The sequence below is a fragment of the Blennius ocellaris genome (assembly GCF_963422515.1).
Source record: "Blennius ocellaris genome assembly, chromosome: 11".
In the NCBI taxonomy this organism is placed as follows: Eukaryota; Metazoa; Chordata; class Actinopteri; order Blenniiformes; family Blenniidae; genus Blennius; species Blennius ocellaris.
In genome coordinates this window covers 28484297-28504891 of record NC_137660.1, presented here as the reverse complement: position 1 = coordinate 28504891, position 20595 = coordinate 28484297, and the positions used below count along the sequence as shown (strand labels likewise).

Below are 20595 nucleotides of genomic sequence, written 5' to 3'. Positions count from 1 at the left end.
TTTTTTTTTTAGTCCCATCTGGTTCTCAGTGCTGCCCCCTGGAGGATTCTAGGTGTTCTACAGAACCAGACTATTTACTAGTCCACACCAGGTAACCGGTTCACCTAAACTACCCGTTTTTTTGGCCGTTAATCCACATGAGGCGTGTTTTAGAAGTGTGAAAACGGATTTTTGGAACGCGAGTCCCAGAGTGGGTAAATTCTAAAACCCCGGCAAGTTAGCAGAGAATCATCTGTGGAAAAACGATGATGCAACCCCCCCTCCCCCCCCCCACGTGGTCCATGATGTCATCAAGTAACCACAATAATCAGGGACAACAGAAGCTACATGCTAATATCGTGGCCATAGAGCTATAGATCTAGTGTTATATAAAGGTTTACGAGCAGGAATCTACTTCGAAATTTCTATGTGCCGTCATCTTCTGCATTTCTGGCGTTTGGTGAGTCACAGCGCCCCCGAAGGCCTGGCATGTGTACTGCACGCCCTGAAGCCTTGCGTTGAACTGGTCATAGTGACGTGTGGACGGAGAAGGCCGGGGAGAGAAGAGATCGTTTTTTCTCGTCATGTGGATGTAGCCTCAGACTGACGGAGGCTCAGGCTGACGGAGGAACCAACATCACGTAATGAGTGGAGTCTCGAGAGAAAAAAAAAAAATCTCTGAAAGCTTTTTAATGACATCGAAAAGTCAAAACATCAGAACTGTACAAAGTCCAGTCTGACAAGAGGAGGAGCAGGAGGGAGGAGGAGGAGGAGGAGGAGGGGGGGAAGAAAGGCTTCTGGAAGAGCACGAGAAAGGGAGGTGGAGGGAGGGGGGGTGGGGGAGGGGAGGGGAGGGGGGGGGGGAGTAACAGGAGTAAAAGGAGGAGTAAGAGGAGGAGCAGGGAGCTCCTGGTGGTGTTCCTCAGGGTCCTTCACACTCAAAACAGCTGCAGCATTGTTCATCAAGTAGATCCAGGAGGAGCTCTCAGGTCGTCATGGTAACATGCTCGCTCGCACACACACACACACACACACACACGCGCAAACACACACACACACACACTCACGACGTTTGGTTTTGGTCGTTGACTCGCTCCGCCTCTACAGACTGTACCAGTGTTTTCTCTTCCTGTCCTCTTTCACACACACATGCACACACACACACACACACGCACACACACACACACACACACACACAGGTAAAACCCGCCGCCGACCGTTGTTTCCACCTCCCTCCAGCCTCCACTAGGAGGCGCTCCTCACCGACTCCGCGACGCTTCGCGGTGTTTAGATAAACCTTTAAGAAAGCAGCAGTGTGTGAGCAGCTCGTCAATCACACACACACACACACACACATACACGCACACACACGCCACCTAAAAGGAGCTTCACACGCGTGCGGAGGGATTTCATGTTCACCGACGTCAAAGAGAAGAAACGACTTTACGGGATGTGAAACCAAATCTGAAGTAAAAAGGAATGAACCCGCGATGCGACGCGCCAAGGAGCAGAAAACGACTCGTCCCATGATGCACTGCGGCGGGTTGGCGAACGAGCGACGCCAATAAAAAGTGTGTGTGTGTGTGTGTGAGCGGCGGCCGGTCCTCCCAGGAGAAAAGCCTGCATGATTCAGTGCCAAGTGCTTTGAGATATCAGTTTTTTTTGTAGTTTTTTTTTTTTTTTAGTCCCTGAGCTGCAGCTCCAGTACCGTCCCGCCTCGCCTCGCCGCCGCGGGTCGACACGCCGCGCAAATAAAAAGTCACGTGTAAACGACTCCACGGAGCGCCGTCACGAGAGAAGCAAGTCATTTCACTTAAAAAAACAAACAAACAGAAAAAGGACTCCGGGGCTCAGTGATTGGACGCTTCAAGCACGAGCCGGCTTCTTCACTCAGCACCAATCAGATGAGGGGGGTGGGGGGGGAGGGGAGGGGGCGGGGCCAGGGGGTGGGGGGGGGGCGGGGTCAGGAGGGTGGACTGCAGCTCTGTTGAAGACATGCAGCAGCTTCGGTCGTTTCAGTCTCGTCTGTTCGTTCAGTCGTCGCACGCCGCTTCCTGTGCGCGGCGCCGTGTTGCACGCCGCTTTAAAAAAAAAAAAAAAAAATACGCAGGAGTTCACATCGATTTAACCGTCACACACCCCTCCCCCTCCCCCCCCCCCACTCGCTACCACCCAGCTCACGCATGTCCAAGCCCTTACTGACGAGGGACGAGGAGGAGGAGGAGGAGGGGGCGGGGCTTATGTGTCTCTTCAGTTCCAGGTGGGAGACCCTGTGAAGAGTCCAAGCAGCAGCAGCACCTGTGTGTGTGTGTGTGTGTGTGTGTGTGTGTGTGTGTGTGTGTGTGTGTGTGTGTGTGTGTGTGTGTGTGTGGGAGATAAGGCTTCGTAACGTCCCTCCGCCTGCAGGACCACTACCTGCTGTATGGGTCACCATGGTAACCGCTAGCTCCGCCTCCACCATTGCCGTGAGAGGAGGAGGAGGAGGGGGAGGGGGAGGGGCCTGGCGGGGGGGAGTCGTCCGTCCGCACTCCTTCAAACACGTCGTCCATCTCCAGAGAGACGCCGGGCGGCGGCGGCGGGGGGGGGGCCCGGCGGACGCCGGGGGTCCCACGCGGGACGTAGCTGCTCTGAAACCACCGGGGGAGGGGGGCAGGGGAAGGAGGGGGGCGGGGCTATGAGGAGGGGTCCTGAGGCTGAGGAGGAGGAGGGGGCGTTGGGGTCCACGGCGGCCCTGGAGGCCCCGGGGGCGGTCTGGGAGCCGCGGTGGATGCGGTGGCTGACGATGATGTTGTTGCCGAAGCCGCCCATCGACGCCATGGTGGTGCTCTGCTCCCGCTGCACCACCGCCGTCATCCCGCCCTCCGCGATCAGCCGCCGGATGCGAGCCAGCGCGTCCTCGCCGGTGCCGAAGTCTGAGCCCTCCGCTGCGGGACAGGAGACGCGTTCATCATCATCATCATCATCATCATCATCAGAGGGTAACGGGGCGGGGGAGGGGAGGGGGGGGGTCAGTACCTGCTGCAGAGGCGGATGCCTCAGCTGCTCCACCCTGACCTCCGTCCAGACCTCGACTGCTGCCCTGAGAGTCCCCGCTGGTGGGCGGAGCCTCAGGAAGGTCTGAGGACAGAAGACAAAGTCAGTGTGTGTGTGCGTGTGTGTGTGCGTGTGTGTGTGTGTGCGTGTCAGTACTCGGTGGCGGCGGAGGTCGGGACGCGGCGGCCTCCGACAGGTCGCGCTCCGTCTGCGTCTCGGCGTTCTGCAGCTGCACGATGGGCGTCTGCGTGCCCTGTGATGTCACGGAGGGGGCGGGGTTTCTCGGCTGCAGGCCAATGGCGTTCATCAGCCCCATGTCTCTGTCCAGCCTCCATCCAGAGCGGCTGGGCCTGCAGGGGCGGGAAAGGGGGCGGGGCTTAGGACCAGTTAACGAGAGGTTAACGCCGCTACGTCACATAAAAGTAAAACACGACGTAGCCGAAGGAAGCAGTGGTCAATGGTCAGTGGCTAGTGGTCAGTGGCTAGTGGTTGGTGGCCAGTGGTCAGTGGCTAGTGGTCCGTGGCTAGTGGCTAGTGGTCAGTGGCTAGTGGTCCGTGGCTAGTGGTCCGTGGCCAGTGGTCCGTGGCTAGTGGTCCGTGGCCAGTGGTCAGTGGCTAGTGGTCCGTGGCTAGTGGTCCGTGGCCAGTGGTTAGTGGCCAGTGGTCAGTGGCTAGTGGTCCGTGGCTAGTGGCTAGTGGTCCGTGGCCAGTGGTCCGTGGCTAGTGGTCCGTGGCTAGTGGTTAGTGGTCCGTGGCTAGTGGCTAGTGGTCAGTGGCTAGTGGTCCGCGGCTAGTGGTCCGTGGCCAGTGGTCCGTGGCCAGTGGTCAGTGGCTAGTGGTCAGTGGCTAGTGGTCCGCGGCTAGTGGTCCGTGGCCAGTGGTCCGTGGCCAGTGGTCCGTGGCTAGTGGTCAGTGGCTAGTGGTCAGTGCCTAGTGGTCCGTGGCTAGTGGTCCGTGGCTAGTGGTCAGTGGCTAGTGGCCCGTGCCTAGTGGTCAGTGCCTAGTGGTTAGCGGTCAGTGGCTAGTGGCCAGAGGAGGAACCCCGGTGTGATTCCTGGACACCAGGTGGTCAGTTCCTCACCCGGGCCGGTCCGAGCCGCGGGTCCGGCTGCTGCCGCCGCCGTTGTTGACCGAGAACAGCGGCTCTCCACTGGACTCCCCGGGACTCTCCCCGTCACTGCGGTAGAACCTACACACACACACACGCACGCGCACGCACACGCACACGCACACACAGCTGGTTAATTCACTTCCATTCAGGAAGAGTAAAGAGCAGAGGAGGGATGTTTTCGTGGAATTGCAGCACCGCGACCTCGTTAACTGGAGATAATTAAACCTCTTCAATGAACGAGCTTCCTGTTCAGAGGGAAATCACATCGGGGGTGGAGGAGGGGGGTGGAGAGGAGGGGGTGGGGTAAAGTGGATGGGGGGGTGGAGCTTTCTGTGCAGATGAGCAGGATCCATCATCACACTGACATTAAGGATCGTGATGTGAAGTGTTTGTTTGATCTGCTTCACACACACACACACACACACACACACACACACACACACACACACACAGAGACACACACGCGCACACACACACACACACACACACACAGAGACTCACACACACATACAGAGACTCACACACACACACACACACACACACACACACACACACACACACACACACACACACACACACACACACACACACACACACACACACACACACACACACACACACACACACACAGAGAGACTCACACAGACACACACACACACACACACACACACACACACACACACAGAGAGACTCACACAGACACACACACACACAGAGACACACACACAGAGACACACACACACACACACACACACAGACACAGACACAGACACAGACACAGACACAGACACACACACACACGCACACGCACACGCACACGCGCACAAACACACACACACACAGAGACACACACGCGCACACATTAACACACACACACACACACAGACAGACTAGCACACACACACACACAGACACAGACACACACACACACACACACACACACACAGACACAGACACACACACACACACACACACAGACACAGACAGACACACACACAGACACACACAGACAGACACACACACACACACACACACACAGACTCACACAGGCCTGCAGATGACCAGGTCCCCCTTGTTGGTACCATAAGCCAGACCCATCCCGGGGTCCGGCAGCCAGCGGGCGGAGTTGATGCTGACGTGGCGGCGCTGGTCCGGCGCCATGGGGTACACCACGTTGAACACCATCTGCAACACAACGGGCCGGTCAGGGAGCCGCCCCCACCCCCTGGTCGACCCCCCCCCCCCCCCCCCCCCCCACCCCACCCCACTCACCCTGATGGAGGTCTCTCCCCCGTGCGGCTGCTGCAGGCGGAAGACTTGCGCCACCATGTGGTCGGTGGTGGGGTGCAGCAGGATCCTGCGCGAGGCCAGACCCACCATGACGTAGCAGCCCAGGGGCGACAGGCTGACGGAGATGGCGTTCGGACCTGAAGGAGAGAACAACCACTGAGGCCCGGTTTCCACGGCGACGGCTGCAAGGCGAAAGACACGACGCCGGAGACAAAACTCCTGAGAGCAGCTCAACTGTGGAGCCGAGCTGTTTGCTCATGTGGTCCTGGTCCTGGTCCTGGTCCTAGTACTAGTCCAGCTGCTAGTCCTGGTCCAGGTCCTAGTCCTGGTACGAGTCCTAGTCCAGGTCTCCACATTAGTCACAACTATCAGTTCTGCACATGCTCAGTTGGGACAATCAGGCGTCATGACTCCTTGTCCATATTCTCCTGGACTTGGTACTTTTATTGTGACAGTCACCGTAATAATAATCCAACTTGGTGGTTTTATTTTGACAGTCACCATAATAAACCAACTTGGTGGTTTTATTTTGACAGTCACCATAATAATAATCCAACTTGGTACTTTTATTGTGACAGTCACCATAATAATAATAATAATCTAACTTGGTAGGTGTATTTTGAAAGTCTCCGTAATAACAATCCAACTTGGTAGGTTTATTGTGACAGTCACCATAATAATAATCCAACTTGGTAGTTTTACTGTGACAGTCTCTGTCATAATAATCCAAGTTGGTAGTTTTATTTTGACAGTCACCATAATAATAATCCAACTTGGTACTTTTATTGTGACGGTCACCGTAACAATAATCCAACTTGGTGGTTTTATTGTGACAGTCAACGTAATAACAATCCAACTTGGTAGTTTTATTGTGACAGTCGACATAATAATAATCCAACTTGGTAGTTTTATTGTGACAGTCACTGTAATAATAATCCAACTTGGTAGTTTTATTTTGACAGTCACCGTAATAACAATCTCATTGTTCTCTGCTGCTGCGTGTGTGTGTGTGTGTGTGTGTGTGTGTGTGTGTGTGTGTGTGTGTGTACCGAATCTCTTGGTGTACAGCATCTCCCCCAGGTTGTGAGGAGCCAGAGAGTAGATTGCCAGGATTCCCTCGTCAGGAAAACCCCGCTGGCTGCTGGGGATGAAGACGGCCAGCAGCTGACCGTCCGCCGAGATGTCGCAGCTCGCGTCGTTGTAGATTTTACAGTTTGGCACCAGGACGTTCACCGAGGCTGCGCACGCACACACACACACGAACGAACGAATAGACAAACACACACAAGTCTTATTTTCTAACGTAATTCCACTATTACGTTAGAAATGTGCGCAGAAGTAACTACTCCTGTGATGGATTACTGAGCGCCACAGCGCGGAGGGAGTGATGTAATCGGATTACTGCGGGACGTACCGTTGCTGATCTCCGGCAGGTCGAACTTGGTGAAGTCCCACCACTGCAGTCTGTAGGTGGTGTTGGCGATGTTGCTGGCAACCGCAGACTGACCGTCGCCGATCGAAGCTCCTGCACACACATTACTGTTCAAGGCTCCATTGCTGTGTGTGTGTGTGTGTGTGTGTGTGTGTGTGTGTGTGTGTGTGTGTGTGTGTGTGTGTGTGTGTGTGTGTGTGTGTGTGTGTGTGTGTGTGTGTACCAGCGAGCACTCTGTTGACGGAGGAGTGTGTGGCGAGGCCCGGCTGTCCTCTCTCGTGGAAGATTCCGGCGTAGGGCAGATACTCAGGCAGCAGGAAGCGTCTGCAGGACGACGTCACAGTTTGAAAGAGTCACGAGGACGAAACGGTACAAACGAGTACAAACACCGGTATCGTTTAAACGCCCCAAAAGCCCCGATTCACACTCCCGTCGCTAAACGATCTGCAGAGGCGCTGCTGTGCGTTCCACCACCGTCTCCAGTACGCGTAGCGTCGACGTAGCGTGAAGCTGTTTAGCATGTAGCATGTAGCATGTACGGGTAGCGTCTCCAGTACGGGTAGCGTCTCCGTCTCCAGTACGCGTAGCATGAAGCTGTTTAACATGTAGCATGTACGGGTAGCGTCTCCAGTACGCGTAGCGTGAAGCTGTTTAGCATGTAGCATGTACGGGTAGCGTCTCCAGTACGCGTAGCGTGAAGCTGTTTAGCATGTAGCATGTACGGGTAGCGTCTCCAGTACGGGTCGCGTCTCCAGTACGGGTCGCGTCTCCTGTACGCGTAGCGTCTCCAGTACGCGTAGCGTCGACGTAGCGTGAAGCTGTTTAGCATGTAGCATGTACGGGTAGCGTCTCCAGTACGCGTAGCATCTCCAGTACGCGTAGCGTGAAGCTGTTTAGCATGTAGCATGTACGGGTAGCGTCTCCAGTACGCGTAGCGTCTCCAGTACGCGTAGCGTGAAGCTGTTTAGCATGTAGCATGTACGGGTAGCGTCTCCAGTACGCGTAGCGTCTCCAGTACGCGTACCGTGAAGCTGTTTAGCATGTAGCATGTACGGGTAGCGTCTCCAGTACGGGTAGCGTCTCCAGTACGCGTAGCGTGAAGCTGTTTAGCATGTAGCATGTACGGGTAGCGTCTCCAGTACGCGTAGCGTCTCCAGTACGCGTAGCGTGAAGCTGTTTAGCATGTAGCATGTACGGGTAGCGTCCCCAGCACGCGTAGCGTCGACGTAGCGTGAAGCTGTTTAGCATGTAGCATGTAGCACAGCTCCAAGTAGCATGGGCGATATAGAGGGTACACCCTAATAGGCCCCCCTGTATCCTTTCCTAACCACTTCTCCTTAACCCCAGACGTGGTTCAGCGGCGGCCATGATAAGGAGCGTTGGAATTCTCACTAAGCTTCGGAAAGGAGGCTCAATGCTTCCTTTAGAGACTCACCGAGGCACGAAGCGACCCAGAGACGGAGCCGACATCCTGGCGTTCCGGGTGGTCCGGTGTCTCGCCCTGTCGCCGCTGTCACTGCGGGGGGGGTAAAAAAAGAACAGGGACACGACGTTACTCCACGCGCCTCCACCGGGCCGTCGAGCCGCTCCACCCACCCCCCCCCCCTCCGAGACTCACTCCAGCTCCTCGAAGTCCACGTCGCCGGCGTCCATGGAGCCCGAGACGCTGCTGGCCGGGCTGTCGGACGACGACGACATGGCCCGCAGCCGGTTCTGCTGGTACCGGAGGGACCGCTGGCGGATGCTGTCGCGCCTCGACAGGTACTGAATCATCCTCTGGGCGTAGTAGGCCGCCGGGGAGAGCCTGCGACGCAACGCAGCCACCACCAGGGGTCAGTATGCCGACAGTCAGCGCAAGGGGGTTTACCACGCCTGGGTGAGACGGACTTACCGGGCCGGGTCGGGGTAGATGGGGTGGTCTCTGGATCCCGACACGTCGTAACGGGACAACGACAACAAAGACGATTCCAAAAGCCTCCTGCAAGGAAACGAGAGATTCTCGTCAAGTCGGTAAAGCAAAATAACCTTCAAGGTGGAGTTGAAGGGAGAAATAATAAAAAAAAAACAAAAAAAGTTCCACAGACGGACCACCGGGGGGCGACGTGCAGCCGCCGGCCTCACCTCCTCAGCGAGTCCTCGTCCGGGGGGTCTCCAGGCATTTCTTGGCTTAAGGCCTCCGGTGGCTCGCCCGAGCGCCCGGCGGCGACGACGGCGGCGGCGGCCTGCCGGTACACCCGCTCCCACTGCGCCGTGTCCTGGTTGTACACCAGCCCCACCGTCTGCTCGCCCGGCGGGCCGGGCGACGGGGCGATGGGGAAGGCCACTGGTCCTCCGCCGGGAGGGGGCGGCGGCGGCTGCTCGGTGGGCTCCCTCCTCTCCGGCACCTCCAGGGTCCTCCGGCCGTCGTCCGCCAGCCACGGCGAGGGAGGAGGGGGGGCGGAGGAGGAGGAGGAGGAGGAGGAGGGCGGGGGCGGCTCCAGAGGGGAGGCGGCGGCGGAGGTGGAGGAGGCCTGGTTGGTGCGCTCCCAGCGCTGCGAGTCGTGGTTGAAGGTGAGCAGGTTGTGGCAGGCGCGGCAGCGGTTCAGGTGGCCGCGGGCGGCCGGGGGCGGGGCGTTGTTCTCCAGGCTGTGGGGCGGCGGCGGCGGCGGCGGGGGAGGGGGCTGGTAGTGGATGATGCCGGGCGCGGAGGGCGAGGAGGACGAGGGCCCCGGACGGTCCGGGTCCATGTTGTTGTTGAGCAGCTCCGGGCCGGGCTCCGCGCCGCCGCCACCTCCATCGGGCGGCCCGGCGCCCGGCGGCGGCTCCAGGTCCTGCATGCGGTCGAACTCCATGAAGTAGCGGCTCAGGTTGCACTGCAGCACGTTGCGGAAGGAGGCGGAGCTGCCGCGGGCGCCGTCCCAGAAGGGGTGGTGCCCGCTGCTGGTGCCCGCCGAGTCGCGGGCGCCCGGCGGCTCGCCCGGCGGGGGGAAGCCGCGGCTCTCCGAGGCGGAGGTGTAGACGGGGGAGTGGGAGGAGCCGTCCTGCTGGCGGAGCACCGACAGGAGGCTGATGGAGGAGGAGGAGGAGGTGCGCGGCGGCAGGACGCCGGGGCCCAGGCCCCCCTCCCGCACGCCCAGCAGGTTCCGGGTCCAGTCGGGTCCGGGTCTGGGGGACGACACAGAGGACGTCAGAGCCCGGTCGGCGGGGCGACCCGCGTCGGCGGAGCCGCGGCGGTCCGGTCCGTACCTGTTGGCGGGGTGCGGCTCCAGGACGCTCGCCGCCGCCGCCGCCGCGGCGTTCAGGGACGCCCCGGCGCTGTAGTACACGGAGGTGAAGGCGGACGCCCGCTCGGTGGGGGGCCGGGGCTCCGTGCGGGCGGAGCTGAAGGTGGAGGCGGCCGGCGAGGGCTGCGGGGCGTCGGGGGGCGGCGCCGGCGGGGCGCCGTCGGCGGCGAGGGAGGAGGCGCGGGCCGCGGAGCAGCGGCCGCACAGGCACACCATGCCCAGGTGCTGCGTGCAGCCGGGGAACGGCGGCCCGCGCTCCACGCCGGGGTACTGAGCCAGAGGCATGCTGGGTGCATCCGCCATGGCGCCGCCCCCGCCGTCCGAGAGGGGGCGCGGCGGCTCCACGGCCGCCGGGGCGCCGGGCGAGCGGGACAGGATGTGCAGGAAGTTGTGGAGGATGGGCGTGCGACGAACCGGCTGGGAAGGCAAGAAGGAGCGCTGGCGGAAGTGAGGCATCTCCACGCTGTCCATGGGAACCTCCGAGTCGTCCTCGCTCTGGGGGGTCAAAGGTCACGGACTCAACCAGCGATTCGGCCCAAAGAAAGTAACTGAAGTAATAAGATTGACTAAAGTAATCCCAGTGAAGTGGCCCTCTGAGTGTTGAGCTGAACACACATATATGTCGTTGGCTTCGCCGCTGAAGAAATGTGCAAACAAACTGCTAGCAGCTGTGCTAACCGCTAGGAGCCGTGCTAACAGCTAGGAAACTGCTACCAGCGAACAGCCGTGCTGACAGTTAGCATCTGTGCTATAAGCTAGCAGCCGTGCTGACATTTAGCATCTGTGCTATAAGCTAGCAGCTGTGCTGACAGTTAGCATCTGTGCTATAAGCTAGCAGCTGTGCTGACAGATTGCATCTGTGCTATAAGCTAGCAGCTGTGCTGACAGTTAGCATATGTGCTATAAGCTAGCAGCTGTGCTGACAGATTGCATCTGTGCTATAAGCTAGCAACCGTACTGACAGTTAGCATCTGTACTATAAGCTAGCAGCCACGCTGACTGCTGCGGCCGTGCTATAAGCTAGTGGCCGTGCTGACAGCTAGCAACTGTGCTAACTGCTAGGAACCTGTTAACCGCTAGCAGCCGTGCAGACAGTTAGCATCTGTGCTACAAGCTAGCGGCCGTGCTGACAGCTAGCGGCTGTGCTATAAGCTAGCAGCCATGCTGACAGTTAGCATCAGTGCTATAAGCGAGTAGCTGTGCTGACAGTTAGCATCTGTGCTATAAGCTAGCAGCCACGCTGACAGCTAGCGGCCGTGCTAAATGTTACAATACATTTTAAATAACAGTTTTTAATGTTCATTAGTCCCAAACAGCTGAAACCCGAGCTGTGAAAAGTGGCCGTTGCGTGAATCTCAGCAAAAGAGGCTACAGACGATCGACATTATATATAAACGAGCTCGTGGCAGAGAGGAGGCGGGGCTTAACTGAGAGCCTCACCTGCTGATTGGACGGGTTGACGATGGCGGTGAGCAGGTTGTGACCGAGCGGGTCGAAGCGCACCAGCCTGAAAGAGACAGACCCGTCAAAACACACTGGGGGGGACGGGGGGGGGGGGGGGACGGGGGACACAGGTCTGCTCTGAGGACGGCGTCCTGCCGGGACTCACCGCACGCGCTCCGTGTCGCTGCCCGTCTTGACCACGGCGAAGGGTTCCGGTCGGCTCCAGTCCCAGAAGTGCAGCTCGTTGTTGGTGGCGATGAGAAGCAGCTGAGCGGTGGGGTGGAAGGCCAGCGAGGCGATCGCCACGTTACTGTCTGTGAACCAGCTCTCACTGCCCCCCTGCACACACACACACACAGTACGGTGACTGTCACAATAAAACCACCAAGTTGGTTTGTTATTACGGTGACTGTCAAAATAAAACCACCAAGTTGGTTTGTTATTACGGTGACTGTCAAAATAAAACTACCAAGTTGGTTTGTTATTACGGAGACTGTCAAAATAAAACCACCAAGTTGGTTTGTTATCACGGAAACTGTCAAAATAAAACCACCAAGTTGGTTTGTTATTACGGTGACTGTCAAAATAAAACCACCAAGTTGGTTTGTTATCACGGAAACTGTCAAAATAAAACCACCAAGTTGGATAATTATTACAGTGACTGTCAAAATAAAACTACCAAGTTGGATTATTATTACAGTGACTGTCACAATAAAACCACCAAGTTGGATTATTATTACAGTGACTGTCAAAATAAAACCACCAAGTTGGTTTGTTATTATGTAGACTGTCAAAATAAAACTACCAAGTTGGATTATTATTACAGTGACTGTCAAAATAAAACTACCAAGTTGGATTATTATTACAGTGACTGTCAAAATAAAACCACCAAGTTGGATTATTATTACAGTGACTGTCAAAATAAAACCACCAAGTTGGTTTGTTATCACGGAAACTGTCAAAATAAAACCACCAAGTTGGATAATTATTACAGTGACTGTCAAAATAAAACTACCAAGTTGGATTATTATTACAGTGACTGTCACAATAAAACCACCAAGTTGGATTATTATTACAGTGACTGTCAAAATAAAACCACCAAGTTGGTTTGTTATTATGTAGACTGTCAAAATAAAACTACCAAGTTGGATTATTATTACAGTGACTGTCAAAATAAAACTACCAAGTTGGATTATTATTACAGTGACTGTCAAAATAAAACCACCAAGTTGGATTATTATTACAGTGACTGTCAAAATAAAACCACCAAGTTGGTTTGTTATTACGGAGACTGTCAAAATAAAACTACCAAGTTGGATTATTATTACAGTGACTGTCAAAATAAAACTAAACAAGTTGGATTATTACTACGGTGACTGTCAAAATAAAACTAAACAAGTTGGATTATTACTACGGTGACTGTCAAAATAAAACCACCAAGTTGGTTTGTTATTACGGAGACTGTCAAAATAAAACCACCAAGTTGGTTTGTAATTACGGAGACTGTCAAAATAAAACCACCAAAATGGTTTGTTATTACGGTGACTGTCAAAATAAAACCACCAAGTTGGATTATTACTACGGTGACTGTCAAAATAAAACTAAACAAGTTGGATTATTATTACAGTGACTGTCAAAATAAAACTAAACAAGTTGGATTATTATTACAGTGACTGTCAAAATAAAACTACCAAGTTGGATTATTATTACAGTGACTGTCAAAATAAAACCACCAAGTTGGATTATTATTACGGTGACTGTCAAAATAAAACCACCAAGTTGGTTTGTTCTTACGGAGACTGTCAAAATAAAACCATCAAGTTGGTTTGTTACTACGGAGACTGTCAAAATAAAACCACCAAGTTGGTTTGTTATTACGGAGACTGTCAAAATAAAACCACCAAGTTGGTTTGTTATTACGGAGACTGTCAAAATAAAACCACCAAGTTGGTTTGTTATTACGGTGACTGTCAAAATAAAACCACCAAGTTGGTTTGTTATTACGGTGACTGTCAAAATAAAACCACCAAGTTGGTTTGTTATTACGGTGACTGTCAAAACAAAACCACCAAGTTGGTTTGTTATTACGGAGACTGTCAAAGTAAAACCACCAAGTTGGTTTGTTATTACGGAGACTGTCAAAATAAAACCACCAAGTTGGTTTGTTATTACGGAGACTGTCAAAATAAAACCACCAAGTTGGTTTGTTATTACGGTGACTGTCAAAATAAAACCACCAAGTTGGTTTGTTATTACGGAGACTGTCAAAATAAAACCACCAAGTTGGTTTGTTATTACGGAGACTGTCAAAATAAAACCACCAAGTTGGTTTGTTATTACGGAGACTGTCACAATAAAACCACCAAGTTGGATTATTATTACGGTGACTGTCAAAATAAAACCACCAAGTTGGTTTGTTATTACGGTGACTGTCAAAATAAAACCACCAAGTTGGTTTGTTATTACGGTGACTGTCAAAATAAAACCACCAAGTTGGTTTGTTATTACGGAGACTGTCAAAATAAAACCACCAAGTTGGTTTGTTATTACGGTGACTGTCAAAATAAAACCACCAAGTTGGTTTGTTATTACGGAGACTGTCAAAATAAAACCACCAAGTTGGTTTGTTATTACGGAGACTGTCAAAATAAAACCACCAAGTTGGTTTGTTATTACGGAGACTGTCACAATAAAACCACCAAGTTGGATTATTATTACGGTGACTGTCAAAATAAAACCACCAAGTTGGTTTGTTATTACGGAGACTGTCAAAATAAAACCACCAAGTTGGTTTGTTATTATGGAGACTGTCAAAATAAAACCACCAAGTTGGTTTGTTATTACGGAGACTGTCAAAATAAAACCACCAAGTTGGTTTGTTATTACGGAGACTGTCAAAATAAAACCACCAAGTTGGATTATTATTACGGTGACTGTCAAAATAAAACCACCAAGTTGGTTTGTTATTACGGTGACTGTCAAAATAAAACCACCAAGTTGGTTTGTAATTACGGAGACTGTCAAAATAAAACCACCAAGTTGGTTTGTTATTACAGAGACTGTCAAAATAAAACCACCAAGTTGGTTTGTTATTACGGAGACTGTCAAAATAAAACCACCAAGTTGGATTGTTATTACGGTGACCCCCCCATCCACTCACGTGAAGGTCCCAGATCCGGACCTCCCCATCAAGGCACCCGGAGGCCACCAGGCCGGGGATGGTGGGGTGAAAGGTCACACACCAGGGGGTCCTGCGGTGCCCCACTAATGAATGCAGGCACTTTCCAGTCTTCACCTCCGTGATGTAGATGTTGTGGTTGACGTGGGTGGAGGCCATGAGGGTCCTGCACAGAGGAGCACCACAAAACATGGAGGCCGGGTCCACACACACACACACACACACACACACACACACACACACACACACACACACACACACACACACACACACACACACACACACACACACACACACACACACACACACACACACACACACACACACACACACACACACACACACACACACACACCACTTTCCCCTCGACAGGACCACCACCTGCTGGACACATGTGGTATTACAGAGCGGCGGACAGAAGGAGCGTCTCTGTGCAGGTTTCTGTTCTATTCAGACGCTCACATGAGACCACACTGCTACACAACTACACAACTACACACTGCTACACAACTACACACTGCTACACAACTACACAACAACACAACTACACATCTATAGAACTACACAAGAACACCCTGCTACACAACCACACAACAACACATCTACACACAGCTACACATCTACAGAACTACACAAAGCTACACAACTACAAACTGCTAGACCACTACACAACTACACACAACTGCACACTGCTACACAACAACCCAATGCTACACAACTACACACAGCTAGACAACTACACACAGCTACACAACTGCTACACACTGCTTCACAACCACACACTGCTACACAGCTACACACTGCTACACAGCTACACAACTACACAACTACACACTGCTACACAACTACACAACTACACACTGCTTCACAACTACACACAACACAACAACTACACACTGCTTCACAACTACACACAACACAACTACACAACTACACGCAACAACACACTGCTTCACAACTACACAACTACACAACAAGAACATACAACAACTGATATGTCCGTGCGTCTCAGATTTTGTGTATCTTTTGGTGTGTGTGTGTGTGTGTGTGTGTGTGTGTGTGTGTGTGTGTGTGGGACTAGAGGTGTGTTGTTTACCTGTCGGGGCTGAACGCCAGCAGGAAGGTGGAGCGAGGGCTGTCCGGCAGCTCCACTTTCTAAAAAACACACAAAACAGGATAAATCAGGGGAGTCCAACATGCGGCCCGGGGGGCAGAACCAGCCCGGGGGCCCAGAACCTGCCCGGGGGCCAGAACCGGCCCACCAGACCACCTGATCCGGCTGCGGTGGGATTTTTTTGAAGTGTGACGTATAAAAATGAAAACTGATGTAAAAAACACTCGATCGGCAAAAATGACTGAAAACCGCCCTTGGTCAGAATTTGACTCCCGACATTAATGCAATCTGTGGAGGTCACATGACGCAACACCTTTCACAATAAAAGAGTCCAATTTATGTGAAATGATACTTTAGACACGGAAAATCAAAAACATTTCCAGATGATGACAAATTGTTTTTAATCCCAAATAAAAATACGATACCAGATACAGGCGACTGAGGTTTTTTTTTGCAATTATAATATCTGATTTCCTTTTATATGTATATTTCAGAATAGACTGGAAAATTCTTGCAGTTGCAAAAGAATCTAAAGCTCCTCCACCGTGAGACAGGAAATGACGACACATTTAACCCGGCGACGTAGCGCTAAGTTGCTACTTTTAATTTCCCCCCGAGAAGGTTGTGAGCGTACGGTTTCCTGCTCGCCGTCGACATACCCGCCGTAAACCGACGTACATGGACGGTGATGATGACGGCGTGTTCCACCAGCGGCTTAGGTTACGTGTTGTTTCAAAGCTAAGTAATGCTAACGGTGGCTACTAGCATTAGAACAGTGTTTTTCTACCTTTTTAGAGCTAAGATGGTAGCAGGCGGTGGAGATGAACCACACTGACGTCTGTCACTTTACATTTCACCGGCAAAGTTCTGTGCTGCCCTCTAGTGGTGAAGAGTATTTATACATGATTACTCTGCAACACACTGTGAGAGCAAATGTTTTTTTTTGAAAAAAAATGTGAATTTGGATAATTTCCCACGGCTCACCTGACTAGATCTCGCGGAGACACCAGCGTGGTTGAAAAACTACTGTTCTAATGCTAGTAGCCGCCGTTAGCATTACTTAGCTTTGAAACAACACAGAACCTAAACCTAAACTGTGCCAGAGTAATCATGTATAAATACTCTTCACCACTAGAGGGCAGCACAGAACTTTGCCGGTGAAATGTAAAGTGACAGACGTCAGTGTGGTTCATCTCCACCTCCTGCTACCATCTTGTATCAAAGTACTGTGTCAGTGACAGTGATGGAGAAGTTTTTGAAAACCAGGATCTCAGCTCTTCATCCATCAGGTCCAGGTTTCACACTGAGGGAGTCACTATTAAAAAAAGTCCTTGCTTTCTGGATTTACTGGATTCCTGTTGATAAAACTTTGATGAGAAATACTTTATATTGTTAATAGAGGCTACAGAGTTTCACATTTTAACATTTCCGGGTGGAGGTGGTGGTGTGGCTCCAGAGTTTTCCAAAGAAAAAAGTGTCTCTTGGCTCAAAAAAGGTTGAAAATCGCTGCATTAGAGCTCCGTCGGGTAAAGTAACGTGATTATATCTGACGGGTGAAACAGTTTGTAAAGAGTTCAGACATAAAGCCTCCGTCAGGCGGTGAAGCAAAGTGAGAAGCGAGTTTCTCACTGGAGGCCGAAGAACCAACATAGAACGACTCGTTAGTGGAGTTTAGAGTTTAGATTAGTGTCTAACGTTATTTCTTGTTGTAGAGTGCAGCAACTTTTTAACTCTTCCACCTCCGTCAGAGCCTCCATCACCACCCGGACTAAACTACATTTATACTTATATTATATCATATATTTCACATGGCATATTGCATGTACATATACAGATATTTATACATGTGCAAGTACACTATTACTATTGGTTTTATTATTATTATTATTACTGATATATATTGTTATTTTATTGCTACCATTATTAGTAGTACTATACACGAGTATTATACACTACTACACATTGTTATTATGTGTATTATTGTTATTATTATTATTATATAATGTCTACTTCTATTGGCTCTGCCACTGCACCTTACTATTTATTTATCTTGCTTTTATCTCGTCTTATTTCTAAGTGCCCATGTTCCGTTCTGAGTTTTACTTTACGTCTTATACCCAGATATTTTTATATTTGTATTTCTATTCTATCGTATTTTATAATATTCGTATGTACCAGATTGCTGCAACAAGACAATTTCCCTTCGGGGATGAATAAAGTCATTATCTATACATCTATGTTCAACAAATTCTGTTCCAAATTCAAAATCGTAATTAGGATTTTTTTTTTGTTTACCATAATCAAGCAGCGCTGCTTGATTGTTTTAGTTTTTTAAATGTATGGTTGTTATTTGTTTGGAGTCGTTCCGTGTCTCTGAAGAACATCTGAGCTCCTCCGTCCTCCTGCTCACATCTGGAGAACATCTGGCGGAGGTTGTTTGGAGACGTCCTGCTCGGCGTGAAGTCTGTATTCCCTCACCTGACTCTGCCACTTCATCCAGCGGACCTTCTCCTCCACCAGCAGCTGCAGGAGCCGCTGGGAGCCGAAGCTCTGCGACCCCCGCTCGCGGCTCGCCAGGATCCGCACCGAGTTCCTCTGACGCGACGCCATGACGCTACTGGACGCTGACTGGCCGCTCACCGCTGGGGGGGGGCCGCCGCCGCCGCCGCCACGCACCGTCTAGGCTGGAGGAGGTGGGGGTGGGGGGTGAGATGTGTGTCAGGGAGCGGAGTGGGAGTGGGCGTGTCCACCAGTCCTCCGTGGGGCTCCGCAGAAAGTAACTGTAATCCTCTCAGGTCACTTAACCCATTAATCCACGAGTTAACCCCGTCAGTTAACCCAGTAACAAGTCATTTAACCCATTAACTCCTTCAGTTAATCTCACACCGATACTAAACAGACACAGACCAGTGAGTGCTGTTTAAATACATCCAAAGACACACAACAGCCGATTCCACCAACACAACTACACAACAACAACAAAATCACAACACACATGCAGAGACAATGACAGAAGCAAGTTACAGTGTGTGTGTGTGTGTGTGTGTGTGTGTGTGTGTGTGTGTGTGTGTGTGTGTCAGTATGAAAGGATGGATTACAGACTGCTTATTTTACTGAGTGTGTGAGTATGGTGAAGACACACCAAAACACACACATATACAGCAGACACTAGTTCATTGTGACAACCCAACACACACACACACACACACACACACACACACACACACACACACACACACACACACACACACACACACACACACACACACACACACACACACACAGGGATGTTTCAATTTCAGCGCTTCATTCGCGTAATAATCGTGTTCCAACTACGTTTTCATTGTCTACACAAAACAACGGATCTCGCTGATAAACGCAACAATCTGTACAAACCGGAATAAACTGGATAAACGGTGAATTTAGCTCCCGGTTAGCCTGCTCCACGGCTAACAGGCTAACGAGCCGCGGAGCGTCCGGATGAGCTGGTTTTTAAATGTCGCTCGTCTTAAATCGAGACGTTTAAATCGGCGACAAACTCACTCGCGGTCGGCGCCTCGACGACGCCCCGTGCGGAGCTCACACGGACCGGGGCCTTACCTTCCAGGGCCGGCTGGCTCTCCGGCGGTAGCATCCCAGGCTAGCAGGCTGCGGACCGGGGAGCGCAGGACCGGGGAGCCGGGGGGCCGCGGAGCGGAACGGAGGCACCGCTAGCTCGAATAAAACGTGCCCGCCGACGGGAAGCGATGGTCGGAGTGACGAGGGGCGTCCCGCCGCATTCAGGAGGGGAGCGGGGCCGACGCGGAGCGCTTCTAAGGCATTGGTCCGATGGTTAACTAGCTGCCAGACGACTAACCCGCTGCTGCGTAACCAGCGAGCTGCTAGTTAGCCTAGCCGCGCACAGGACGACCAGCAGAGCGCCGAACTGCTAGTTAGCCTAGCCACACACACACACAGGACGACCAGCAGAGCGCCGAGCTGCTAATTAAGCCTCGCAGCACACAGGACGACCAGCAGAACGCTGAGCTGCTAGTTAGCCTAGCCCCACACACACAGGACGATTAGCAGAGCGCCGAGCTGAAATTAGCCTAGCCACACAAACACACACACAGGACGACCAGCAGAACGCTGAGCTGCTAATTAAGCCTCCCAATGTACAGGACGATTAGCAGAGCGCCGAGCAGCGAGCGCTACCCAGCCGGGCCAGGGGGCTCTTTTTCTGTCGCTTCTCGCAGGTTTCTTTGGATAATGTCCATAATTGGAGGAATCCAAAACCCAACACTTTTCACATATCACACATTGTTGTACTGGCTTTTCATTTAATGTCATAAATATTAGAATACTTTCGGACAAATGCCACATTCACTGCTGCAAACGGAGGAGAAATACATCTTCTTTCTGGTGTTTGTTGAATGAATTTTAAAATGTATTTCAGCTTCCTGACAACATTGAAATACTGTAAAAGCTGCTCAGATCACCAGCCATCGAATTAAACAGTTGTTATTGTAATGTACATGCATGAAGAACTATTTGTTTTTAATCTTATTTAATTTCATATGTATTATTATGGTTTTTATACATTTGACAACCCTTAGCGATTGGTATGTTTCTTGTCCTCTACAAGTGTATTTTGTATTCAATTGTTTAAAAAAAAAAAAAAGCACTAACCAGAAAAAAAACACACAGGATGACGAGCAGAGCGCCGAGTAGCTTTAAAATAACATATAATTCACATCTCTACTGATTTTATTC

At 51.7% G+C, this 20595-nt stretch overlaps 1 protein-coding gene across 1 annotated transcript; it reads right to left on the bottom strand.

Annotated features, from left to right (window-relative positions):
- Nucleotides 1–716: 716 nt before the first annotated feature.
- Nucleotides 717–19687, bottom strand: ambra1b (autophagy/beclin-1 regulator 1b). Its single transcript, XM_080505037.1, is given in 21 exon segments — nt 717–2576; nt 2578–2903; nt 2995–3096; nt 3169–3362; nt 4094–4201; nt 5169–5308; nt 5396–5550; nt 6463–6651; nt 6828–6938; nt 7069–7169; nt 8281–8361; nt 8464–8649; nt 8737–8823; nt 8967–9989; nt 10071–10603; nt 11549–11615; nt 11718–11890; nt 14712–14895; nt 15826–15884; nt 18322–18527; nt 19444–19687. Coding segments are annotated over 20 exon segments (4137 nt in total). The 5' UTR covers nt 18454–18527; nt 19444–19687; the 3' UTR covers nt 717–2390.
- Nucleotides 19688–20595: the final 908 nt, after the last annotated feature.